Source organism: Cervus canadensis, chromosome 8 (genome assembly GCF_019320065.1).
Source record: "Cervus canadensis isolate Bull #8, Minnesota chromosome 8, ASM1932006v1, whole genome shotgun sequence".
Taxonomy (NCBI): Eukaryota; Metazoa; Chordata; class Mammalia; order Artiodactyla; family Cervidae; genus Cervus; species Cervus canadensis.
The window spans coordinates 34,575,689-34,603,452 of record NC_057393.1 but is presented as its reverse complement, the minus strand read 5'-3'; the positions used below and the strand labels follow the sequence as shown (position 1 = coordinate 34,603,452).

The 27,764-nt window shown below is 34.6% G+C and overlaps 1 protein-coding gene across 2 annotated transcripts in view; it reads left to right on the top strand.

The window, feature by feature from the left end:
- The window catches only part of HELLS (helicase, lymphoid specific), a 37,440-nt gene that overhangs the window by 2,730 nt on the left and 6,946 nt on the right, over positions 1–27,764 (top strand). Inside the window, exons 3-19 of one of the 2 annotated variants that reach the window (XM_043476184.1) lie at positions 2,553–2,675; positions 5,509–5,565; positions 7,942–7,978; positions 8,068–8,132; positions 13,919–13,960; positions 17,025–17,249; positions 17,619–17,801; positions 18,112–18,255; positions 18,974–19,170; positions 21,153–21,249; positions 22,488–22,649; positions 23,705–23,844; positions 23,939–24,077; positions 25,366–25,449; positions 25,533–25,652; positions 26,221–26,337; positions 26,650–26,809. In XM_043476184.1, the coding sequence (XP_043332119.1) occupies positions 2,553–2,675; positions 5,509–5,565; positions 7,942–7,978; positions 8,068–8,132; positions 13,919–13,960; positions 17,025–17,249; positions 17,619–17,801; positions 18,112–18,255; positions 18,974–19,170; positions 21,153–21,249; positions 22,488–22,649; positions 23,705–23,844; positions 23,939–24,077; positions 25,366–25,449; positions 25,533–25,652; positions 26,221–26,337; positions 26,650–26,809 (2,092 nt within the window). Of the gene's footprint in view, positions 1–2,552; positions 2,676–5,161; positions 5,309–5,508; positions 5,566–7,941; positions 7,979–8,067; positions 8,133–13,918; positions 13,961–17,024; positions 17,250–17,618; positions 17,802–18,111; positions 18,256–18,973; positions 19,171–21,152; positions 21,250–22,487; positions 22,650–23,704; positions 23,845–23,938; positions 24,078–25,365; positions 25,450–25,532; positions 25,653–26,220; positions 26,338–26,649; positions 26,810–27,764 lie in introns of those variants that run through there. The other variant, XM_043476185.1, reaches the window with a different exon arrangement.

Genomic DNA, 27,764 nt, shown 5'->3' with positions numbered 1-27,764 from the left:
TAGCAGTTATGTATTGTAGAACTTAAAATAGCAATTTTTTAATTGATTTTTCAGATTTTCCATGAATAAAGCTCTTTTCAATCCCATTGGTACAAGGGTGAAAGACTGTGGTTCATTGTTATTACATGTCTTTTTATAAACAGGTATTGAAAGAATTTTGTTACTTTTTGTCCTTGACATAAATTATTCCTACCTCAGTGACTATGGAGAAAATTCCAATAAGTCTCTTATAGGTCTTTGGAGCTAAAAAAAATTCATCATACAAAAGTAATGATTCCTTTTAGGAGAATACAGTATTTATGGGCATATATTTCAAAGTACTTAAGAGAGGAAGAGCTAGCTTAAGTTCTTAATGAGAAGCATTTGCTTTGGTTTAGGAGATTGGAAGGTTTGTGAAGAGCCTGGAGAATGATATTGACATTCATTTGCTACAATTATTTGACTTTTCACCTGAATTTCCTTTTGAAAGAAGTCATTGTTAGTCTAGAAGTCTTTAGAGTAGCCTTAATGTCTGTGTAGTGGGGGGAAGGGAAAGGTAAGAGTTGTGAGGGTTCTTGGAAAGGTAAAAGGAAAACAGCTCATATTGTGTAGACTGAAGTAGAACTCCCTCTGCAAAAAGAAAATGAAAAAAAAAATTCTGGGCTTGGGAGAGGTGATGGGATAGACAGTGAAGAATTAATGCTCATGGTATCCATTGGCATACTCTTTTACCCATGAAGAGAAACTTACCACCAGGCACTCGGTACTTTCCACAGATGAAGTTATGATTTACTTTAGTATAACAAATAACAAAATTAAGAAAGAGGAATGATAGATGAGAAGATTTACTACAAAATTATTTTGAAATATGGAAGACTGGGTTTAAAGGTTAACCATTGGCATAGTCTTATAAATTATTGTTCCATGATGGCATGTTAAAGGATTAATTACTTTTAAAATGTATGCTAATTTATTCTGAACAAGACTTAAAGCAGCAGATAAATTAAGCCCAAAGGATTTTAAGTAAAATATAAAAATAAAGTTAAATATAGTTATTTTTATGAAAGTCAAGTAATTTCATTTCATTTATAATGTCCATTGCATTCAGTGACTGTTGGAATCATAGTAGTAAATTGGTAATAGTCAAAGAAAGGCCATCCTAAAATAACTGAAAATAGTTTTATGAGATACTGACAGATTATTTGCATGGAGAAGTTTATGGATGATTTTTAAAGAATTTTAATTTTCTTGTAATCCACATATATTACTTTCATTAGATTTATTCCTTCATGTCTTATTGTAACTACTTTTGTAATAGAAAATAATTTGTTTTGAAAGACAAGTTAGATGATGTAACATCTGAGAAATACAAGCCAGTGTATAATGGTGTCTGGTTTATAATGTCAAGCCTTAACCACTGAATTAAATTTACTTCACACACACACACACACACACATATGCAGGAGTGGGATTGGTGTTTAGTAAGATTTGCACATATTCAACTCTTTCTTGATTTTAGCCCACTTAGTGCTTTTCTTTTGAGTTCAGATTACAGTATTTAGTTGGCCACTTATAAACTGGATTTGGCCTCTGCCTGTTTATGTAAATAAGGTTTTATTGGAACACAACTTTGGTTTATATATTTATTGTCTGTAACTGTTCAAAGGCAGATTTAAGTATTCGCAGTACAAACCATATCATGCTGAAATATTTAAATATTTGCCCTTTTACAAAAAAAGTTTGTGAACCATTGAACTATGCTATTTATTTGTTGCTTTTGTTTTCTCTCTTGTGCCTTCTGTTTACTTTTATTGTGACTTGAGAGATCCTCCTTAGCCACTAGAATGTTGCATACTTTTATAAATGAAAAATAGTGTGTGACAGCAATATGAAAAGCAGAGGTTTGTAGATAGAAGTTGTACAGAGGTCAAAGATAAAGCTAAGAGTATGAGAGTAAAAGGAACCTAAAAGGTAAGGGCAGATCTTGGGTAACACAGTACTGAGGAGAAAAGAAGCTTATAAGAAATTAACAGATTTAGCTTGTTGAAATATTTTAACAATATCGTATTTAAGTTCTAATACTAGATGTTCTAGTCCTTAGCCAATGGGGTTATCTTCTACTTCCAGTGCTCTTTCACATAAAACTGGTGTATAAAATTTTTCTTTTTCTGAAATCATTTAGTTTTTTAAAAACTTAATTTCAACTTGAATTAAATAGTTACTTTCGAATTGTTATTTCAGATATTTTGAAAATGGGCCTTCAGTTTCGTAGATGCCAAAAACCATGTTTTCAGTGTCTGAAATTTCAATATTTTGGTAGCCAAGCTATTAACATATTTTACCAGATTGCCTGTTGAACCCCAGAATCATATTTTTTTTAAGCTATTCTAGTTTTTTGTTTGAAGATAGGCATTTTTAGTAAGTGAATTTAGTATTATAAAAGTATTTTATTAATTATAGGAAATATATTAAACCTAAAGTGCAGTTCTTTAGTCATCTTTGTTACACAGTGTGCGGAAGGATCAATGTATGTCAACAAACTTAATACTTATGGAAACTTTCTCTTTGGATAGGCTCGCATGTCTTGGGATAGAGAGTCAATGGACATTCGATATCGTAGACTTCAACATTTGCTTGAAAAAAGCAATATTTACTCCAAATTTTTATTGACTAAAATGGAACAGCAGCAGTTAGAGGTATGTATGTGTGATTGATTATAGTTAACAGCTTAATTTTTTTAAAAAAAGCTTTATTGAGATATAAATTATATGAAATACAATGCACACATTTTAAAATTTAGAGTTAGGTGAGTTTTGACCTGTGTAACCATCAGTACAGTCAAGATAAAGAACATTTCCATTACCCACAGAAGTTCTCTTCTCTCAGTGATCTCTGCTTCTGGCTCTGGACAAACACTGATCTCTGTTTGCTGTAATTATAAATTGGTATTGATTTTTCTAGAATATTATATGGATGGAATCATAGGAAAAACATTCTTTTGGTGTTTTGCTTCTTTACTTTAGCTCAGCATATTTTTAAGATTCACTTATGTGTATTTATTTAATAGATCATTTTTGTTCCTAAGAAGCATTCCATTGTATGAATATACTAACATTTTTTTAATTCACCTTTTGACTGATTTTTATTCTGTCCAGTGACTTTTTTTTTTTGGATGCTAGAAATTTTGTATTTTATTTTGCTCAGTCCTTTTTTTTCTAATGCTTTATTGAAATGTAATTGATACACACAAAACAGTACATATTTAAAATGTATACCCATGAAGCCACCCCAACTGTGATAATGAACATAACCATTAATTCCCAAAAATTCTGTCTGTCTCCTTTTTAATGAGATATGACATAGAGCATTATCTTAGTTTCAGGTGTATAGTGTAATGATTCAGTATTGCTGTATATTTCAAAATGATCACCCCAGTAAGTCTAGTGAATGTCACCATACCTAGTTTAAAAAAATTTTTTTCCTTACAATGCACACTTTTAAGATTTACTCTCAGCAACTTTCAAATATGCAATAAGTATGGTGGCACACTGGTAAAGAATCTGCCTGCCAATGCAGAGATGCAGGAGATGCAGGTTTACCTCTGGGTTGGGAAGATCCCCTGGTAGGAAATGGCAGCCCACTCCAGTATTCTTGCCTGGAAGATTCCATGAACAGAGGAGTATGGTGGGCTATATTCCATGGAGTCGCAGAGAGTCGGACATGATCGAGCATGCAGCACACACATTATTCACTGTGGTCACCATGCTGTATAGTACATCCCTTTGACTTGTTTATTTTATAACTGGAAATTTCTACCTTTTGACCCGCCCGACCCTCCAACACTAATCTGTTCTCTGTATCTGAGCTTTTTTTTTTTTAAAGATTCCACATGTGAGATTATATAATATTTATCTTTCTCTTTAATTTTACTTAGTATAAGGCCCTCAGATCCATCCATATAGTCACAAATAGCAAAATTAGATTCTTTTTTTATGGCTGAATTCTGCCCCCTTTTTAATTCCCTGCCATCCCTCACTTTCTGGCTTTCCTCATTTCCTGTCTTCTGATCTGCTTTCTGTAATTATAGGTTTGTCTTCATTTTCTGTTGGTGACAGGTTCTTTTAGCTTTTATGTTTGAAAAAGTCTTCGTTTACCTTCATTTTTAAAAGATTATCTACAGGACGAAGAATGTGTTTTTCTTTAGTGCTTCCCCCACACCCCCCATGCAGTATTTTAATTATATTTCACTGCTTTCTAGCTTTCACTGTTTCTAAGAAAGCCCAAGTCCTTATGATGGCCAGAAGACCATAAGCAGTCTGGTTGCCTCTCTCAACCCCATTACCTTTCAAACCTTGTTCCAGGTGTGTTTCCTGCTTGGAACCCTCTTCTCAATAGATTCCTGCCTGGCTTACTTCATTATCATCTTCAAGCTTTGGCTTAAATATTTTTCCAATGAGATCTGCCCTGACAACCTTAAATAAAGTTACCTGGCACCTCTTCCCTCATCTTGTTTACCTTGTTTTGTTCTTCCCATTGCATTTATCATCTAAGACACTGTATAATTTATTTCTAAGTCTACTATAATAGATGAAGATTTTAAAACTTGGGCTAATGTTAACACTACAATAAATCCTTTTGTCCCCATCATTGACTGTTAATGATTATCAATGAAGATCTTGCTACATTTGCTAAATTTTCTTTTTTCTTTTTTGGAGCCCTTTTCAAAACACTGATAAAATGAAACAGAAAAACAAATACCAAGCTTAATGACTCCTAAGGCAAATACCCTTAACCACCTCTTGGAAATAATTTGAATCGTTTTATGTCCTGCTTTTAAAACTTTGTTAGGGGGCTTTGGAGCAGCTTCTAGTCTAAGAATAACTTGGTCCCTCTTCTGAAAGTTTTTCTTGATGCCCTGTGTGTTAAGAGGCCTTTCAGGTTTGGCTGATGGGAATATGAACTGTTCCTGATCCCTTGTGAGTACAGAGATTGTTCTGCCTGCTTTCTAGTTGCTCTTTTCCTGGCCCTCATTTTCTACACTCACACACTGATTAATATTCAGCCTGAGAGTGCCCCTGTAAGAGCTTCTTTTGTATGTTGCTTTCTCCCCTCTGGTACTTTGACCGTGGTTTGCCAGCTCCTCTGAGTTTTGCACTTTGTCTTCTCAGCTCAGACTGCAGAGCTCTACTTGGGTTTCCCTCCATTGTTTGCACTTGGACGTTGCCTCTAGGCAGGAAGCTTAGTAATCAGAAGATTCACCTTGTTTGTTTCCCTCTTGTCAGTGTTCAGTGTCCTTTGCTGCCTGATGAAAAGTTGCTGAAAACCATTGGTATGTTTTATCTGGATTTTAGTTGCTTAAGGCAGGAGGGTAAATCTGTTCCCTTTTACTTTGTAAAGGCTTGAAGCTCAAGTTTTTGTTTTTTTTAATTTTTGTATACAGTTTCTTCATTGTGATCTTAAGTTATTTGATATATGTGTTTCATACTTTGCATTTTCCACTTTTGACACTAAGAAAAAATTATCTTGTAGGAGCAGAAGAAGAAAGAGAAATTGGAGAGAAAAAAGGAATCTTTGAAAGTTACAAAGGTAATAAATAGTAAGCTAGAATATTTTATATACATTACCTTAGATATTGAAGACATTCTCTTGTATTCTTTTGACTCTTGATCATCTTTTTAATTTTAACCTTCTTTATCTGATAACCTTTCTTTGTTGGTTGCATAGAAACATGTAAAATCTGTTTCTCAGAATCTTAGATATGGAAGGAGAGCTAAACTGTGACCTTTAGTTTCTTATCCTGTGGACTGTATTTCATAGTAGCAAAATTTCACTTTATAATCTCAGGAAAAATCTACAAATATTTTATTCCTTGAGGCATTTTATAAGTGACCAACTCTTTTGGAGCCTGTAATGATTGCTCTTCTTCATGCCTCTAACCATACCAATAATCTAAATTTGTATCTTGTATGTAGCTGTAGCAGTGGAACCAAAACTGGAGTAGATAGCATGTGTGGTAATAGCATTTCAGATAGAGCATCCATTTAGGGATAGTCTGAATTTTAGATGTGATCTTTTGGAGGAATATGTTTTCATTTTTTTTAACATGAGGCTTTATATGCCATATTGATAGGAATTGCACAGACAACACTTGTGCTAGTGAAAAGAGAAATAATATGGGTAACAATTATTGAGTGCTTACTGTGTGCCAGGTGTTGTTCTAAACTTTACATGTCTTTACTTAATTATCAAAGTAGCTCTTTTAGGAAGAGATACTGTTATCCACATTTTATGTATAAAGAAGCTGATGCAAGGAGATAGAGTACAGTCCATCCTCATTATTCATAGATTCCATATTTTCCAATTAGCCTACTTGCTATAATTTGTTACCCCAAAATCAATACCCTTGTTTTTGTGGCCATTCACAGACATGTGCATGTATGGAATGGCAAAAAATTTGAGTCTCTTGATAAGTAACATTCCCAGCTGAGGTCAGAGCTATCTGCCTTATTTAAGCTGTCACAGTGTCAACTTTTGTTGACACAAAAGTGTCCTTTTTGTGTCTGTAATGCCATGATTTTTGTATTTTTGTGGTTTTGGTGATTTTGCTGTTTAAAAGACTGTCAGTCACATCGTGCTGCAGTGCTGTCTAATGTTTCTTATGCAAGAAGACTGTGATGTGCCTTATGGAGAAAATATATCTGTTAGATAAGCTTCCTTCATGTGTGAGTAAATTGCTCTTGGCTTTGAGTTCAGTGTTAATCAGCATATGTTTTAAATGAGCTGTCATAACAGGGTTATGTATTGATCAGTTAATGAAGATGTGCTTGCAGGAACCTAAACTTGTGTTTCTTCTAGATGCACTGATTCGGTGTTCACTAATTCAGTATTCATGATGACTTTATAGAACTCAGCTATTGTGAATGAGAATTGACTAAGTTTGAAGGTCACATAGCTAGTTAATTGTAAGCTAGAATTTGATCCTAGGATTAATTTCAGACTCCACACTTAATTTCTACCCCAAACTGCCTTTGTTAGAAAATATCAAAATGCCAATAAGAAAAATAGGGAGGGTATCTAAGTCCAGTTACTTGATTTTTAGTGTAGTTAGTGGTGATGTTAAAGTACATAACAGGTAACTGTACAACAAAAGCAATTGTGGAAAACTGATACTTGACTCAGTTGCTAATTCCAGGGACTTTGGGTTTTTGAAGAATGTACTTATAATTTTACTGGCTTAACCAACCATTTGCTCTGTACTCTTCAACCTGTTGCTTTAAAACAGTCTTTACTTTCACCAAGCTAACTTTTTATACCAGCTTTTGGGGTTTTTTTTCCTTTTATTCTAAAGGTGTCAGCCATCATATTCTGTCTATTCCATTTCACTATTCTCTTGATATTTTCTTTTTTAATCCTTTACATTTTTTACTTCATTTTTATATTTACCTTCTTTGTCATTTTTATTTTTCATGCATGTTGTCTTCCTATTCTTTTCCAACTCTCATTTTGAGACTGTTTTTGAATGTCTCTTCCTTTCTTTCATCTCCTTTCACTAGTATTTTTTCCATTGGTTTTCTCTTTGATAATCTACTCTCAGTTGTATTTAACTTACAAATTATACTGAAATGAGTACTCCTTCCATACCATAACCATTGAGTATCTTCAGCATAAACACAGAGAATAGATGTACATGGTAATTACAAAAAATAAAAATGCCTCTGTTTAATTTTGAAATTTGTCTTACATGGAAGAAAATGGAGGAAAGTAGAGTCTTTGGGAAAAAGTAGAGAGTTACAAACAAGTTATAATAGGGAAATATAGGAAAAGGTTACCTTTTAATAAGCATAATAGTGAAGAGTTCTAGATTTGGTTCAACTGCAAGGAAAGCTTACTTAATCAGTGCCTTAAAACTTGTAATACCATAGAAGTTTTGGGAAAATAATAGTATAAATCCTTGTTTTGTAGGATAAAAATTCCATTGATGCAAGAGAGGAGAATGCAGGTAAATTTCTTTGTTATAGTTTTGAAGAATATGTGTTTATATTTTTTGCTTAATTTACAATAAAAACTAAAATGGTGTTGTTTTTATAGTCATGAAAAAGAAGAGAGGAAGAGAAGACGAATCATACAATATTTCAGAGATCATGTCAAAAGAGGTAAAAATAAAGGGGGAAGGACACTTAAGGTTTTATGTTGTGTATAACCTATGTGATATTGATAATTATTACTTAAAGGTGTACTGATTACTGATATTTACCTGTCTTTTCAGCCAGTTAAGTGTTTTAGGGAAGAAGATGGTACCGTCTTCCTGTCTGTTAAAAGATCATGAGCTTGACCTAGTGAGAAATTGTTATAACTTCTTATAACCTCAAAATTGTATCTTAAGAAAGATTGTTAGGGAGCTAAAACCATAAACTAATTTCTAAAGCCATTTCTGTTTTCACCTTCTCACTTAGTACCTCATTAAATGAAAATTAATTAAAGAGTAGCTTTAATTACAACAAACCCTAAATATTCCTTAAGCATAATTTAATATATCACATTCTTAATATTAACAAAAATTCTAACTTTATTATCTGCTCTACTTTTCTTTTATCTGAAATTATAACTCTTCACATCTTAATAAAGTATAAAGTTTAACATAATACTTATCTTTTTTAAAAAGTTAATTAATTTATTTATTTTGGCTGTGTTGGGTGTTTGTTGTTGTGCAGGCTTTTCTATAGTTTCTGTGTGTGGGCTTCTCATTGCAGTGGCTTCTCTTGTGGGACACCGGCTCTAAGGTGTGTGGGCTTCAGTAGTTGCAGTTCCCAGGCTCTAGAGCACAGGCTCAGTAGTTGTGACGATTGCTCTGCACCATGCGGCATCTTCCTGGACCAGGGATTGAACCTGTGTCTCCTGCATTGGCAGGCAGATTGTTTACCACTGAGCCACAGGGAAGCCCCATGATACTTGTCTTTACTCTCCGGATATACTCTTTATTTTCCCTTCTTTCCCCATTTAAAAATAATATTCAGGACCCTCTTGATTTGTTGTGGAACACACTGAGACTGCAGTGAAAAACACTTATTAATTAATAATAGTGAAAACACTATTAATGAGGTTTATTTAAGTTTAGCTAATCACATAGCTGTTATTTTAATTCATCAAATGTTGGTGGCATATTTGCTATGAGCAAGCTTTGTGCTAAGTGGATAAGGTCAATTAGTAAAGAAAGGTAATTGTTATAGGGAGGATTCTATTTTAGGTTAATCATTAAAGGGATGTTGCCTATAAGTTTAAATTATATATAATGGCCCATCTCTGGGAACTCTGCTTCCCAAGTAATGAGCATTAAGCTAGAATATCTTTATTTAGCTCACAGGAAACATCCTGACCAGACCCACCTGTGAATGACTGCAGGGAGGAAGAAATGAACACATCTCTTGATGTGAACTGGGCTTCCCTTGTGGTTCAGCAGTGAGGAATCCGCCTGCCAGTGCAGAAGATGGGGTTTGATTTCTGGGTGGGGAAGATCCCCGTGGGAAAGGAAATGGCAACCCATTCCAGTATTCTTGTCAGGAAAAATCCCATGGACGGAGGAGCCTGGCGGGCTACAGTCCACAGGGTTGCCAAAGAGTCAGACACAACTTAGTTACTAAACGATAACATTGATGTGAACCGGGAAATGTTTGACTTTACTCCCACCTCTTTTAGTATAAAAGGAGCCTGAATTCTAACTCAGGCAAGATGGTTCTTTTGGGTCAGGAGCCCACCATCGTCCTGGTTTGCTGGCTTTATGAATAAAGTTGTTATTCCTTGCCCCAACAGCTCTCTCTCAATTATTGGCCTGTTGTGCAGCAAGCAGTATGAACTTAGACTCAGTAGCATCATCACTCATTTTGCCTCAGCATTTATGCAGTGAGAAATATTTGGAAGGAAGTAGTCAAATATACTCTTGAGAGTCCCTTGGACTGCAAGAAGATCCAACCAGTCCATCCTAAAGGAGATCAGTCCTGGGTGTTCATTGGAAGGACTGATGTTGAAGCTGAAACTCCAATACTTTGGCCACCTCATGTGAAGAGTTGACTTACTGGAAAAGATCCTAATGCTGGGAAGGATTGGGGGCAGGAGGAGAAGGGGACGACAGAGAATGAGATGGCTGGATGGCATCACTGACTCAACGGACATGGTTTGGGTAGACTCCGGGAGTTGGTGATGGACAGGGAGGCCTGGCATGCTGTGATTCATGGGGTCGCAAAGAGTCGGACATGACTGAGCGACTGAACTGAACTGAGTCAAATATAATTGGATAACTGGAAAATGCATTGAGCATATAGAGGGGTATGTAACTCAAGCCTGAGTTTCATAAAGGTTTCATCTAGGAAGTTGAGACTTGAGGGATGAAAATTAAATCATGTAAAGGTGGTGGGCACAGGTTAATAGAAATAATAAGATATAGGGTAGGTGCTGGGTTTGTGTTATAGGAAGAGATGATAAATCTTTGACAAATGTCCAGAGGCAGAAGAGTTCCTGGAAAATTAAAAAAAATTTAAAAAGAAATTATATTTGGCTCCAGTTTATAAACAGAAGAGAGGTATAGGATGAAGCTGTAGAGGTAAGTGGCGTCAGGAGTTTAGGAAGTTTAATTTCTAACAAGAATACTTAATAGTTGCTATTGTTTTGATTCATTCACAAATTGTTCTCCAGAAAGATTAATCTCAGCTAGGCATTTTAAAAGACAACTCTTCTATCTATTCTCTATATTAAATCTCTTTAGCCTTAGAATATGAATATCTGTATTTATATGATACTTTACATACACATATGTATGTATGTGTGTGCTGTCAGCCACTTACATGTCCTTTTATTCTCCTGTGTATCTCAAATTTGAGATATGCTTAAAATTTCTTGAGTGTATTTTACTGTTTTATCCACTTTAGCCTCTGCATATGCTATCCTAGAATTTAATTCTGTCTTTAATTATTATGCCCTGATGACAGTTTTTTTCAGAAAATTTGATGTAATGTTCTACTAAGTCACTAGGGTCTCCATACCCTTAGCATCTAGTAGGTAATTCAAAATCAGAACACTTTTATTCTTTATTTTTAATGTATTTGTCTTTGCCTCTTGCTCAGGATTTCATATTCAGGTCTCTAATCTTGAGAGAGGCCTAAAGTTAGCTGGAGTTGGGATTTTAATACATTTGGAAGTGAATCCTTGAATAATGGTGGTAACCACAGCTTGACTCTAGAGCAGGGTTTTGAAAACTTCTTCTGTCAAGGGCTAGATAATAAACATTTTATGACTTTGAATAGTTTTGTGGGTAACTCACCCTGAACTTTGCCGTTGTATCCAGAAAATAGTCACAGACAAATTGTAAACCAATGAGCCTGACTTTTTTTCTAATTAAACTTTCAGTTCAGTTCAGTTCAGTCACTCAGTCGTGTCCGACTCTCTGCGACCCCATGAATCGCAGCACGCCAGGCCTCCCTGTCCATCACAAACTCCCGGAGTTTACCCAAACTCATGCCCATCGAGTTGGTGATGCCATCCAGCCATCTCATCCTCTGTCATCCCCATCTCCTCCTGCCCCCAATCCCTCCAAGCATCAGGGTCTTTTCCAATGGGTCAACTCTTCGCATCAGGTGGCCAAAGTATTGGAGTTTCAGTTTCAGCATCAGTCCTTCCAATGAACACCCAGGACTGATCTCCTTCAGGATGGACTGGTTGGAACTCCTTGCAGTCCAAGGGACTCTCAAGAGTCTTCTCCAACACCACAGTTCAAAAGCATCAATTTTTCAGTGCTCAGCTTTCTTCACAGTCCAACTCTCACATCCATACATGACCACTGGAAAAACCATATAGCCTTGACCAGATGAACCTTTGTTGACACAGTAATGTCTCTGCTTTTTAATATGCTTTCTAGGTTGGTCATCACTTTCCTTCCAAGGAGTAAGCGTTTTTTAATTTCATGGCTGCAGTCACCATCTGCAGTGACTCTAGAGCCCAAGAAAATAAAGTCTTACACTGTTTCCACTGCCTCCCCATCTGTTTTCCATGAAGTGGTGGGACCAGATGCCATGATCTTAGTTTTCTGAATGTTGAGCTTTACGCCAACTTTCATTCTCCTCTTTTACTTTCATCAAGAAGCTTTTTAGTTCCTCTTCACTTTCTGCCATAAGCTGGTGTCATCTGCATATCTGAGGTTATTGATATTTCTCCAGGCAGTCTTGATTCCAGCTTGTGCTTCTTCCAGCCCAGCGTTTCTCATGATGTACTCTGCATATATAAGTTAAATAAGCAGGGTGACAATATACAGCCTTGACGTACTCCTTTTCCTCTTTGGAACTAGTCTGTTGTTCCATGTCCAGTTCTAACTGTTGCTTCCTGACCTGCATGCAGGTTTCTCAAGAGGCAGATCAGGTGGTCTGGTATTCCCGTCTCCTTCAGAATTTTCCACAGTTTATTGTGACCCACACAGTCGAAGGCTTTGGCATAGTCAATAAAACAAAAATAGATGTTTTTCTGGAACTCTCTTGCTTTTTTGATGATCCAGCGGATGTTGGCAATTTGATCTCTGGTTCCTCTGCCTTTTCTAAAAACCACTTAAACATCTGGAAGTTCCTGGTTCACGTATTGCTGAAGCCTGGCTTGGAGAATTTTGAGCATTACTTTACTAGCATGTGAGATGAGTGCAATTGTGCGGTAGTTTGAGCATTCTTTGGGATTGCCTTTCTTTAGGATTGGAATGAAAACTGACCTTTTCCAGTCCTGTGGCCACTGCTGAGTTTTCCAAATTTGCTGGCATATTGAGTGTAGCACTTTCACAGCATCATCTTTCAGGATTTGAAATAGCTCAACTGGAATTGCATCACATCCACTAGCTTTGTTCGTAGTGATGCTTGCTAAGGCCCACTTGACTTCACATTCCAGGATGTCTGGCTGTAGGTGAGTGATCACCCCATCGTGATTATCTGGGTCATGAAGATCTTTTTTGTACAGTTCTTCTGTGTATTCTTGCCACCTCTTCTTAATATCTTCTGCTTCTGTTAGGTCCATACCATTTCTGTCCTTTTTCGAGCCCATTTTTGCATGAAATATTCCCTTGGTATCTCTAATTTTCTTGAAGAGATCTCTAGTCTTTCCCATTCTGTTGTTTTCCTCTATTTCTTTGCATTGATCGCTGAGGAAGGCGTTCTTATCTCTCCTGGCTATTCTTTGGAACTCTACATTCTTTCCTTTTCTCCTTTGCTTTTTGCTTCTCTTCTTTTCACAGCTATTTGTAAGGCCTCCTCTGACAGCCATTTTGCTTTTTTGCATTTCTTTTCCATGGGGATGGTCTTGATTCCCTGTCTCCTGTACAATATCACAAACCTCCGTCCGTAGTTCATCAGGCTCTCTGTCTATCAGATCTAGTCCCTTAAATCTATTTTTCACTTCCACTGTATATTCATAAGGGATTTGATTTAGGTCTTACCTGAAAGGTCTAGTGGTTATCCCTACTCTTTTCAGTTTAAGTCTGAATTTGGCAATAAGGAGTTCATGATCTGAGCCACAGTCAGCTCCAGGTCTTGTTTTTGTTGACTGTATAGAACTTCTCCATCTTTAGACATTTATAAAAACAGGTTGCTGGCTAGAGTTGGTCCATGGGTAGTAGTTTGCCTTTTTACTAGAGGACTGTGAATTTGGACTTCAGATAAACTTCAACTAAGAAAAAAAACAAACTGGACAATTTGGGAGTAAATATTCCAATTTTAAGTGCTGCTTACGAATTCAGGATTTTATAAGATGCCATGGGTCTAATTTTGTCTCATGTTTGATTTCTCTGTATTTTAGTTACTTTGCGAGCCTCATCCCCATTTCCTGGCAGAAAATCAGAATAAGAATAAATGTTTGTTGAATAAATAAATGAATGGACCGCAATCATTGTTATTTGGTTTCTGTTTTCTCATTGTTTTAGGAAATTTTGTCTGTGGCCAAGAAAAATAAAAAGGAGAATGAGGTAAGAGATTTATAAGAGATAATAAATTTAGGAGTCATATTTGTGTTCCTGATCATTAGTTCTTTTTTCTCTTAGTCACCAGTGTATATTTTTTCTCACTAGTTATCCTATAACATTCTTCTTTCCTATCTATCAACTTTAAGTATAATCTATTATATGTTCCTTAATATGTAAATATTAATTTTTGAGTCTTTGAGAGTCTGGCAAACATGCAGGTAACTGTTACTATATGCACATATACATTCCACATGTATATATTCCACAGCTTGTGGAAGTCCCTTGGGATACTTCAGTCTTGTTTCTGGCCTTCCAAGATTTTCTTTGCTTTTGTTTGAGAAGGCTTGTTTCTGTCCCCACCCTCAACCCCTCATTTTATGTAGAGAGATGCCTTGTGACCTGGATATTTACTATCCAAGGCTCTATAATTACAGGATTTTTTTCTTTCTTCAGTATAAGGTTTGGTTTATGATGCAGTTACAACCCAACTATGTTAAATGTAAATAAGATTAAGCATATTTTTTTGATAAATCTTAGATGTATTTTAAAAGATAAAGTCCAATCTAATCTTCTGTCAAAATTTACTGTGGAATTGACCGCACTTTGTAATATATAATAAGTAACATACTGATCTTGTGTTCATTCTGATAAGTTTTGTTAAGTGTATATATCTTTGTAACCATCATCCAAATCAAGATTTTAGCAACTTTTCATTATGGTATAAGGATCTCTGGTATCCTTGCCAGTCATTTGCCCACCTCTATTTTCTGTTCCTTTTCATTCACCGTGGATGATGATCATTGATGTTGTTTTGTTTCTAGTAGGTTTTTTTATTGCTGAGTAGTATTCTATTACATATTATAATGTTTCTTTATTCATTCTCTTCATGAGCATTTGGGTTGTTTCCACTTTGTAACTATTCTGAATGAGGCTGCTATGATAATTTCTGTAAAGATCTGTGTGGACATGTTTTCATATTTTTTTGATATATACCTAGGAATGGAATTGCTGGATCATATGGTAAATGAGGTTCAACTTTATAAGAAAGTAGAGCTATTTTCTGAAAGTGAACCCACCATTTTACTCTCGCTCAGTTCAGTTCAGTCACTCAGTCGTGTTTGACTCTTTGCGACCCCATGAACTGCAGCACGCCAGGCCTCCCTGTCCATCACCAACTCCCAGAGTTCACCCAAACCCATGTCCATTGAGTCAGTGATGCCATCCAGCCATCTCATCCTCTGTCATCCCTTTCTCCTCCTGCCCTCAATCTTTCCCAGCATCAGGGTCTTTTCAAATAAGTCAGCTCTTTGTATCAGGTGGCCAAAGTATTGGAGTTTCAGCTTCAGCATCAGTCTTTCCAACAAATATTCAGGACTGATCTCCTTTAGGAGGGACTGGTTGGATCTCCTTGCAGTCCAAGGGACTCTCAAGAGTCTTCTCCAACACCACAGTTCAAAAGCATCAATTCTTTGGCGCTCAGCTTTCTTTATAGTCCAGCTCTCAAATCCATACATGACCACTGGAAAAACCATAGCCTTGACTAGACGAATCTTTGTTGACAAAGTAATGTCTCTGCTTTTTAATATGCTGTCTGGGTTGGTCATAACTTTCCTTCCAAGGAGTAAGTGTCTTTTAATTTCATGGCTGCAGTCACCATCTGCAGTGATTTTGGAGCCCCCAAAAATAAAATCTGACACTGTTTCCACTGTTTCCTCATCTGTTTTCCATGAAGTGATGGGACCAGATGCCATGATCTTAGTTTTCTGATTGTTGAGCTTTAAGCCAACTTTTTCACTCTCCTCTTTCACTTTCATTAAGAGGCTCTTTAGTTCTTCTTTGCTTTCTGCCATAAGGGTGGTGTCATCTGCATATCTGAGGTTATTGATATTTCTCCTGGCAATCTTGATTCCAGCTCGTGCTTCTTCCAGCCCAGCGTTTCTCATGATGTACTCTGCATATAAGTTAAATAAGCAGGGCGACAATATACAGCCTTGACATACCCCTTTTCCTCTTTGGAACCAGTCTGTTGTTCCATGTCCAGTTCTAACTGTTGCTTCCTGACTCTCCACTAGTAGTGTATAAAAGTTTGAGTTCATATCATGCCAGCATTTCTTGTCATTAGTCTTTTTAACCTTAGCTGTGAAATGAATCGTATGTAGTTTTATTTTCTGTTTTGTTAATTACTAATATAGAGTTAATTTTTGTGTTTGTAATGGCTGTTAATGTGTTTTCTTTTGTAAAGTTTCTGTTTATATCTTTTGCCCAGTTATTGTGTTATTTGTGTTTTTGTTGATACGTGAGTTCTGATTGTTGTCAGATATATATACTGTATTTTCTTTCTGTTCCTGGCTTGCCTACTTAGTTTCTTAATGATATCTTTTTTTAGTGATATCTTTCAATAAGCAGAAAATTTTAAATTTTGTAATAGTCCAAATCATTACTTTTATTCTTTTGGTGGTTAGTACTCTTATTGTCTTGTATAAGAAGTATTTGTCTATCACAAGGTTATCAAGATTTGTGATAACCTTGTGAAAATTTATCACAAGGTTATTCTCTGTTTTCTTCTGAAAGCTTTATCGTCCTTGGTTTGATGTTTAGGTATATCATTTAATCACAAATTTTATGTATGGAGTGGTGAAAGTCAGGTTCCCTATATTTCCAGTTGAATATTCAGTTGTTGGCATCATTTATAGGACTTCATTTGAATTGACTTAATCCTTGTTTTCATATTATTAAAATTGAATTTGGGCATAGCTAACCAATGAAGTCTACCTTTGGTCAAAAGTTGGTGCTGTGTCACAGATAAATTGACACTCTTTAAGTTTGATAGAGTTTTAAACTATATGTACTTTGTCCCTTTCCCTGTAGTGAAGGTAATTACTTGGAGAAAGTAAATAATTTTTATATTCTAGAACGGAACTAACTATAGATTTTTATTCAACATGTGAAGTGATCTTCACCATGATTATGTGACTGCAAATTTTGATTAGTAGTTACATTTTCTGATTAACAGAGGGTAGCAGCATAATTATGTATTAAACTTTTATCTGAACTTTTTTCTTTACAGAATGAGAGCTCCTCTTCTAATATGTGTGTAGAAGATCTTCAGAAAAATAAAGATTCAAATAGTAAAATTAAAGATAGATTATCTCAAACGGTTAGGCAAAATACGAAATTCTTTTTTGACCCAGTTCGGAAATGTAATGGACAGCCAGTACCCTTTCAGCAACCAAAACACTTCACAGGAGGAGTGATGCGGTGGTACCAGGTGGAAGGCATGGAATGGCTTAGGGTAATACATCCTCAATTTTGATACAAGATGTTGTTTAATTTCTATATAATAACCTATTAATATGATATAACACAACTTGAGCTGTTCCTTCTGTGTGTCACTATTATATATAAGACATATATTTCTGTGTAAATACTTATTTTCTAATTTATTTATCCAGAGTAAGTTTTTGAAAGTGAAAATTTATCTTATTCAAGGCTACCATTTTTATGGCTTTGGAAACTGATTTCACACAGTGTTTTTATAACTTAAAATGTGAATATGTCAGTCTCATCATAATTATCCTCTTTGGATTAAAGGAAGAAATAAACTGCTGATTCAATAGATGTTTATATCAGCATTCAAATAGAGTGTATATTTTTTGTCCAGATGCTTTGGGAAAATGGAATTAACGGTATTTTAGCAGATGAAATGGGATTGGGGAAGACAGTTCAGTGCATTGCTACAATTGCATTGATGATTCAGAGAGGTGTACCTGGACCTTTTCTCGTCTGTGGCCCTTTGTCCACACTTCCTAACTGGATGGCTGAATTCAAAAGATTTACACCAGAAGTAAGACATGCTTCCTTTTGCTAAATATATTATCATTACAAATATTTTATTGTTTTGTTGCCTGAATTAAGTTATAGATCTCTTATTATAATTCTGTTGATTTCTGTGTAGCACTGCATCTTATTTAACTTATCTTTCAATATCAGCAATACCTTCTGTAAGTTTATATAGACTACGTATTAGTCATCTCAGAAATCTTGCCTATTATATTTTTTTCTCTCAGAAATGTTTAACTTCATATTTTCCAAATTGTTGTTATTTATATTTTGTTCTAAAGTTTGTTACCAATCAATCTAATAAAATCTTTTAGATTCCTACTATGTTATATCATGGTGCCCAGCAAGAGCGTCGAATATTAGTGAAGCATATTCACGAACGGAAAGGGACACTCCAGATTCATCCTGTGGTGATCACTTCATTTGAGATAGCTATGAGAGACCGAAGTACATTACAGGTACGAATGGTCTTATAGGAGTCTTTGTAATCCATAAATCACATTTCTGAAAATTTATATCACCTTCCAAGAGCATTTGTTTATTTTTTTTTTTCCTGATGGAATAGATTGCATTGGGTATATTCCTTTAGAACCTGGAGGTTTATATTAACCGAAAGATTGAGATGAAGATTGTAGTCTGTAACAAGAAAATTAAAGCCTTTGGCACTTAAATCTTGGTAGCCACAACACCATTTAAATAATTTTTTCTCTTTTCCTTGTTTTTTTTTCTTTTTTAATTTTATTTTTTTGGCTATGATGAAAATTCCAATGCTATTTAATGTTTCAGAGCATATATAACTAACAAAGTCTTTCAGTTCCTTTTTTAGGACTCCAGGATAACACTAATTAAAAACTTGACAAAGCATTAGAGAGGAAAACTACAGACTACTTTGCCTAAAGAATGTGAATGGAGATTCTTAAATACATAACAACAGGTGGACTTTATTAGTTTAAGACCAAGTGAGGACTGTTTTAGGAATACAAGTATATATCAGTTTCAGAAAATCTAACTTACTCTCTTAGTAGATAAGAGGAAAACATGATTATCTCAATAGAGAAATACCATTCAATAAAATTGGACATTCATTCCTAATAAAGTGGTTTTGTTTTTAGAATTGCTTTTAGGAGAAATTGTGAGACCATCATATAAAATGTTTCCCCTGAATTCCTTTTCTAGAATTGCTATTGGAAATACTTAATAGTAGATGAAGGACACAGAATTAAGAACATGAAGTGCCGCCTAATTAGGGAGTTAAAACGATTCAATGCGGATAACAAACTTCTTTTGACTGGTACTCCTTTGCAGAACAATTTATCAGAGCTTTGGTCATTGCTAAACTTTTTGCTACCAGATGTATTTGATGACTTGAAAAGGTAGGTAAGCTAGTTATTTAATTATTGCCTATGTTTTTCTAAACGTCTCAAAATCTGTGTTCATAGATTAATTTCTTCTAGGTAGCTAGACTTCAATAATAGCTTTTGGCTAGTTCTTTGTAGTATATATATTCTCTATTTTTTTCTAGTTTTATTGAAAAATAATTGATACACGTTATTGTATAAGTTTAAGATGTACAGTATGATGGTTTGATTTACATATATTGTTAAGTGATTACCACAGTAGGTTTAGTTAACATCCATCATCTCAAATAGATACAATAAAAAGAAAAAGTTTTCCTCCTTGTGATGAGAACTCTTAAGATCTGTTCTCTTAACTACTTTACTATGTATCATAAAGCCATGTTAGCTATGGTTGTCATGTTGTATATCATATCCCTAGTGTTTGTTTTATAACTGGAAGTTTGTACTTTTTAACCACCTTCCTCCAAATCCCCCTCCCCTAGTAAGTTCTACTTTTGACACAAATTACGAGAAGAGATAAATAAAAGTGATTTTCAAGTTTTTATTGCATTTATTAAAGGAAAACTTTTATACTGCTTAGTTTTTATTTTTATTTTTTTTGACTATGGCACATGATTTGTGAGATCTTAATACCCCAACCAGGGATTGAACCTGCAACCATGGCAGTGAATGCTCCCAATATCTTAACCACTGGACTTCCTGGGAATTCTCTGCCTTAAAATAATTTTATAAAGTTCCTTATTGTCTTAACTTTCACTTTTGTATGGATTTTTCTCATTATATTCTAATCTCACACATAAGAAAACCCAAGTGTCAAATTATTAAAAATATAACTAGTTAATGCCAGACTCAAAAATATAACCAAGGTCTCTCAGTAGACCTTGGTTTTTTATTCTAGAAGCTGTATTTGAAGCATATATCATAAAGAACAAAATATAAACGTAGTTTTCAGAAAATCAGTGTGCTCAGAATGGAAAAGTAAATAATCTTACCAGACATTAAAAATAGTCAAAATAATTGGTTTATACTTTGGCATCAGTGAAGTAAGAAAGTTAATTTTATATGGGAAAGTAACTTTTAATGTTTTTGAGAATGTGTTCCTCCTCGGGTGACAGGATATTAGCCCAAGGCAAGGCTGTCTTAGGGAACATTTATTGAAAGAGTCCAGGTCCTGTGCATTTCTGCTGAGTTAGGAGGTAGGAGCTGGGAATCTGAATTCATAAAATGTGCCTCAGGTGATGAAATTTTGGGAATATCTGGTCTATCTATTGTAATTACCATTTTCCCTAATTGTATTTACTGACAATATTAGTGCAGACATGCTTATATTTGATAGTTCATGTTAATATGGCTTTGTTTTGTTTTGTTTTACATTGTGAAGATCTTAAGGATATTAGTAGAAATCATTATCAGCCTACATATATGTTGAATCCTAAAACATTGTAGTGGGTCACATTTTTACTAAAAGAAAGAGAGTCATATGCCCTTTATTTTCAGAGACAGTTTTTATTTCTATAACTTTATTAAAGTGTTTCATAAAATGTGTATCTTAGGATGTGAGGGTGATGTGGCTGTGACATCTGTCATCCCACTGATAGCTAAGGTTGCTTTGACTATCAAGGCCAGTGTCCCTTTCTTCCCATGAGATATGTGCATTCTTCCTGAAGCTGCATATTTGTTGGAAGAGGATGTTTCCCAATAGAGGTGGACCTGTCTCAAGGTCCATTTGTAGGAGAACATGGGGTAGGCAAGCTTCCAGGACTCTAGACATATCCAAATGAAGTCTGCCTTTAAAGAAAGAGGGGAAAAAATGTACCTTAATGTTTATTTGGTGTTTATACTATTGTAAGATAATATATTTATAAATCAGAAAAAATGTTCCCTTTGGAAAAATGCTGCTTCATAATATACAGATTAATATAAAGTTTAAAATGTAAAAATGTATTAATGTAATTGATTTACATTGACAGGTTAACTTATAATTTTTTCTTTTACAGCTTTGAATCTTGGTTTGATATCACTAGTCTTTCTGAAACTGCTGAAGATATTATTGCTAAAGAGAGAGAACAGAATGTATTACATATGCTGCATCAGGTTTTTTAATTTTCTTATTCTGCTTACTATAGACTCACAGAATAAAAAAGACACCTTAGAAATTACCTATACAACCTATTGTAGATTTTGAAAAATGAGCTTCCTGCACCCCAATTTAACTTACTCTCCTATCCTTTCCCCTCCCCCAGTGGTCTCATGGTATGATAGCAGAACTAAAGTGCTTTTTCAAACTTTTGTCCTTTCCACATATACTCATTTTATCCGTAATGGTTATATACGTGTTTGTCAGCCAAAAATAAAAATAAGTGATTTGTATGCAGTATTTGCCAATAATAGTTGCATAATTTACTTACAAACTGTGTGATCCATTCTGCCATTTTATACAGACTGTCTATCCTATGTCTTCAAACAAATACAGTCTTTCAAAAGTTTCTTATGAATTTCTTCTCAATTGTGCTTTGACAATTTTATTCAAAATCTTTCTGAAAAAGTTTTTTTGACTTTTCAAGTTTTTTGACTTTGAAGTGAGACAGTACAGAAATCAAAGTAAAAGTAATATCCCAAATCATATGAATGTTTTTTTCTGATAATTGCATGTAGGTGTATTTGTTTCTGGACTGCTGCCTACAGATACTTTTTTCTTAACCTACTGTTCTGTCTCTGGCTAAATTAAAGTCTCACTGTGCTTGGCTCTATACCTGTGAAATACTTAAGTACAGAGCCCTAAAAATGAACTTTCTATATGTAAATTTTAAGATAAGGCTGTAAAGGTGTCTTTTAAACACCTGAACAGTTTGATAATGGTATAATTATTGCTTCTCTGTTGTTTTTAAAATGTGGAAATCTCTTGTCATCACAGCTGATGAAAGAATAATTTTAAGTCTGAAGTTTTAAAACTTACTGAAGGAAACTTTTCATGTCTGCTTTTCTGGGTCAGTTGTTTTTGGTTTTTTACTAATTCAAAACCTCACTTTTAAAAAATATGGGCTATAACTTTATCCCTAAGAAGTATATATACCATCTTCTTATTTTTGCTTTTTAAAATATTCAAGTTATACTAGAATTTTTGTAAAATTAATAAGTTGTGAACACAGATAAACACTGTGAGAAATTTTCTGGTCCAGAAAATTTCATGGAGATATTTTATATCACTTTTTGAGATGATAGGTTCATATAGGAAGAAAGGAAGAAGGGATAAGATGGTATTTGGGAGACTATTCCTTGAAAATACGGAAATGTTTAATGTTTACATGTATTTATTCATGTTTAACTTTTAGATTTTAACACCTTTCTTACTGAGAAGACTAAAATCTGATGTTGCCCTTGAAGTTCCTCCTAAACGAGAAGTAGTTGTTTATGCACCACTTTCAAAGAAACAAGAGATCTTTTACACAGCCATTGTGAACCGTACAATTGCAAACATGTTTGGATCCAGTGAGGTAGAGTGTGGACTTGAAATAACCTGTAAATGACAGTTGGCATAGAAAATTTTCATGGTTCATTTCAGTCTTAAAAGGCTCATCGCCTGTTTCCATAACTTTTTACAATAAGGCTCATTACCTGTTTTCATGACTTGCTGAGGGTGAATTTCTAATTGGAGTATAAGGCATCAGGCCAATAGCAAAAACTGTCTAAAGTTCAAGTGATGGTTTTTGCAATAACTGCTTTATAGTCATCTGAAATACTGTGTGGGGGTCAACTTGAAAATAAATTTGAGCAAGCACACAGTATACTAAGGCTTGCCAACTAGACCAGTCACTTCAAATATATAATCCCTTTACAGGAGGTTGTTGGTAGCCAAAAACTTAAATAAAATCCTCTCTCTGAAAGAAGCATCTCTTTTAGTCACCCATCATATTATAAGAAATTGAATTGGAATGTGAATATCTTACAACTGGGGATCAGGAGACCCTTAAATTTTGTTAAGATGTCCAGATTTTTGACTGTTTGCCGTGTACCTATGTGTTTCTTTTCAAAGTACTTATGGTTATGCATCTTTGTTTTGTGAAATCATTAGACCATTTTTATTTTAATTAAAGGAATCTCTGACTTTTTAGCTGTTAGAAAATTAAAAGTTGTCTTTGGGGAGGAATTTCATTGCTGTATTATACCAATCCAAAGAAATACCCTCTGTAATGATACACAGGGTCTTATTTTAGCCCAAAGCTATTAAATTCCTTTATATAAATTCAGAAGTTTTATCTATCATTTTTTTCCACTGTGATATGAATGCATTAACTCTGAAACTAGATATGGGCATCAGTGTTAAAATAATGAAATTTCACAGGAAAACATTTGCATTTGGCTATAGTTTATGGATCCTTGGTTTTGCGCCTTTGAAAATTACGAAATTCAGTGATGAAAGACAGAAGTTTTTTAATATCTTAAAACACTTTGTACATAAAAATATTATGCCCTACTTTATATATATGTATATATAGAATTTAAGGGTATGCTTTTTAAACAGATATTCCTTTAATTTGTTCTGTTACAGAAAGAAACAGTTGAGCTGAGTCCCACTGGACGACCAAAACGCCGAACTAGAAAGTCAGTAGATTACAGCAAAATAGATGATTTCCCTAATGAATTAGAAAAATTGATCAGCCAAATACAGCCAGAGGTAGACCGAGAAAGGTGTGAGTTTAAAAATAGATTTTTTAAAAGTATTCTTTAAACTGTATTTTTTTTTTAAATTTCTTGTATTCATGGATTATACATTTTTGGGCAGAACTGTTGTGGAAACAAATGTCCCTATAGAATCTGAAGTTAATCTGAAGTTGCAGAATATAATGATGCTACTTCGAAAATGCTGTAACCATCCATATTTGATTGAGTACCCTATAGATCCAGTTACACAAGAGTTTAAGGTAAATACTATTTAATAATATACTATTTTGATTTCTGTGACTTTTTTATGTCGTGTGAAAGTGTCATTTTGTTATTATTTGCAGTAAATACTTTGCTGTTTGTCATGAAGATTGTAATCCTTTTAGTAAGTAGAGATGATAGTCTTCTCCCCCCAGATAAAGGTTGTTTTCTATATGTAAGCTAGCTAATATTTCATTTATATGTTTTATATAAATAGCTAAGAATCCTCCTAAATTTAGAGTGACATTAGAAATACAAGTTTTTTTAGTAACCAGTTGGCTTCCACTCCATGTTTTACTTGGTGTCTGTTTTAGAGGTTGTTATCACCTTTTCAATATTCCTTTAGTTAGTATTCAGCTTGTCAAAGGCAATCTGACTGCTCATTGCTTAACTTTCAACAAATAGCCACAGAACAGAACAAAAAGTTGATGTTGAGTTGCAGGCTCCCAGATTAAATGAATGAAATTGGTCTCTTGGGTGATTGATGGGAAGACAACATATATTAAGTGACATCCGTTCTCAGTAACTCTAAATAACCCTATTTTAGAGTAGATTCCTTATCCTTGGCATATTGACCTTTAGGACCAGATAATCCTTTGTTAAGGTGATACAGGCTTGTGGGCTATAGGCCAGTTGTCCAGCATCCGTAGCCTCTAGCCACCAGATGCCACAGTAATTCCCCTCCCCCAGCTGTGTCAACCTAAAGTATATCTCAGGCACTGCCCAGTATACCCTGGGGGTTGGTGGGCAAATTTGCCCCAATTAAGAAGACTGCTTTAAAGCTTTTCATTGAACAAGGAAGAAGATAATCTCTGGCGGTGATTGATAACTCATCAGAAGATTAATTTCATCTTTTATATTTAGGTTACTTATAAGCTCTTACACTTTCTTTCATTTCTACTAAGAATTTTGGCAGTAATTTTCATACACATTTGGTTGAAAGTGTACTCAGTTATAAAGAATAAACCTCAATATTAAGTTGAACTTAATGTTTTATTATACAGAGTTTTGGGGTGAGGGGTGGGGAGGATAGATTAAGTATACACTTAAACTATAGTTTATATTTTGTGAGATCATTGATTTTAAATTCTAGAGTATATCTTTCCTTGAGAACTATCTCCTGATAAAAAAGGTCAAATAACAAAGTTAGTTTAAAAGGTGGGACTTACTTGTCATTGAAAACTTAAACCTGTAAACATGGTTTTTATTTTGACAAGAACAGATTATTATTTGTTGTGACTATTTTTTCTTTTTTTTTTTTTTTAATTTTTCCTTTCTTTGCTCAAGGTTGATGAAGAGCTGGTAACAAATTCTGGGAAATTCTTAATTTTGGATCGAATGCTGCCAGAACTAAAAACCAGAGGTCACAAGGTTTGGTACTTTTGATTGGGCTTTTGGCTATATAATTATTTTTTGTTAGTAAGTATAGATACTAAGGTATATTTAAATTTCAGGTGCTGCTTTTTTCACAAATGACAGGAATGTTGGACATTTTGATGGATTACTGTCACTTTAGAAATTTCAGCTTTAGCAGGCTTGATGGATCCATGTCATATTCAGAGAGAGAAGAAAATGTAAGACTGCTTGCGTCATACATACTTGATTCTTTGTAACTCCTTTCTTGATTTCTGAAGTAATGTTCAATAGACCTAGGGACACCCTGGTGGTCCAGTGGTTAAGACTCTGTGTTTCCACTGCAGAGGGCACAAGGTTGGGTCTCTGGCTGAGCAACTGGGATCCCACATGCCCTGTGGCACAACCAAAAAATAAAAAGACTTACATCCTAGGGCCTCTGGCTTATTGCCACAACCTGGGCAATAGGCATGATTATTTTGTTTCCTGGGAGATGAATCTGATAGTGTTATCTCTTTTCCACCAAATTGGTCTTTTCTACTTTATGGCTTCTGGGGCTGTCAGTATTTATTTATCCCACATCAGAAGTCCTATAGATGCTTGAGAACTATACCCAGCTTGAAGAATGCTGGCTTATGTGTCCCATGGCACACCACTGCCTTGCCCCTCCTTTGCTGATAAACAGATGGTGATAAGATAGCTACTGCTACTTACTAGTCAGTTTTTTATGCACATTCCAGGAAGGAACAGTTTCTTATTTCCTTATGTTTACATCCCTTTTGCTTTTAGATACACAACTTCAACACAGATCCAGATGTGTTTATCTTTTTAGTGAGTACCCGAGCTGGTGGCCTGGGCATTAATTTGACTGCAGCAGATACTGTTATCATTTATGATAGTGATTGGGTAAGTTGGAAGTATAGCAATAGACAGGTTATATTTCCATTCTAATCTTTCATTGTATATTTTGCAATTTCATTTACCTGTTTTGAAAACATATCCATTATAAGATAAGAATCATTTCTTTGTCAAGTGTTTTGTGTGTAAAGACTTAAAAATGTATTTTTATCACTGAAGTAATGCTTAGAAGCCTAAATTGAGTTAAGGCACTGTTTAAAAGATTCTGGTTGGATCATCCTATTTGACTCTACCCACATAGTATGAGTTTAACTAATTTTAACCTTAAACTGTGTAATGTTTTTCTTTTTAACTTTTAAGAACCCCCAGTCTGATCTTCAGGCCCAGGATAGATGTCATAGAATTGGTCAGACAAGGCCAGTTGTTGTATATCGTCTTGTTACAGCAAATACTATTGATCAGAAAATTGTGGAAAGAGCAGCTGCTAAAAGAAAACTGGAAAAGTTGATCATCCACAAAAGTAAATAATATTTTGTAGTACTTTTTTGCTTCAGTTGTCTATTATGTATTGTGAGTTTGTTATTGTTGTTACTTTCTTTATAAAAGAAATCAGTGCAAGATTTAAATAGGCAGTGGGGAATTTGAAGCTATGTGTACTTTTTTTTTTCCATTTATTTTTATTAGTTGGAGGCTAATTACTTTACAATATTGTAGTGGTTTTTGTGTACTTTTAAAGTATCTTAAAGTCTGAAGTCTGTCATGGCGCTTTGACATGATGTTACTGATTATTCTCTGTTTTCATTAAAAAAAAATTTTATTGAAGTATAGTTGATTTCTAATATTATGTTAGTTTCAGGTATACAGCATAGTAATTCACAATTTTTATATATTTTACTCCATTTAAAGTTATTGAAAAATAATGACTTTAATGCCCCTTCCCTTCTCCCCACTAACCACTGGTTCTCTGTATCTGTGAGTCTGCTTTCTTGTTTGATTTTTTTGGATTCCACATACAAGTTTTAGCATACAGTATTTGTCTTTCTGTCCTTTTTCACTAATCATAATACCCCCTAGGTTCATCCATGTTTCGAATGGCAGAATTTCTTTTTTTTTATGATGACTAATACTCCATTTTGTACTCTTCCTTATCCATTCATCAGTTGAACACTTCGGTTGCTTCCATATCTTGGCTGTCATAAATAATGCTCCTATGAACATTGGGGTGCATGCATCTTTTCAAATTAGTATTTTTGTTTTCTTCAGATATATACCCAGGAATAGAATTGCTGGATCATATGGTATTGGGTTGGCCAAAGAGTTCATTCTGGTTTTTCTGTAACTATCTTACAGGGTGGGATGGATTAAGAGATTGTGACGGATATATATACACTATTATGTATATATATAGGTAACTAATGAGAACTGACCGTCTAACTCAGGGAACTCTACTTAGTGCTATGTGGTGCCCTAAATGG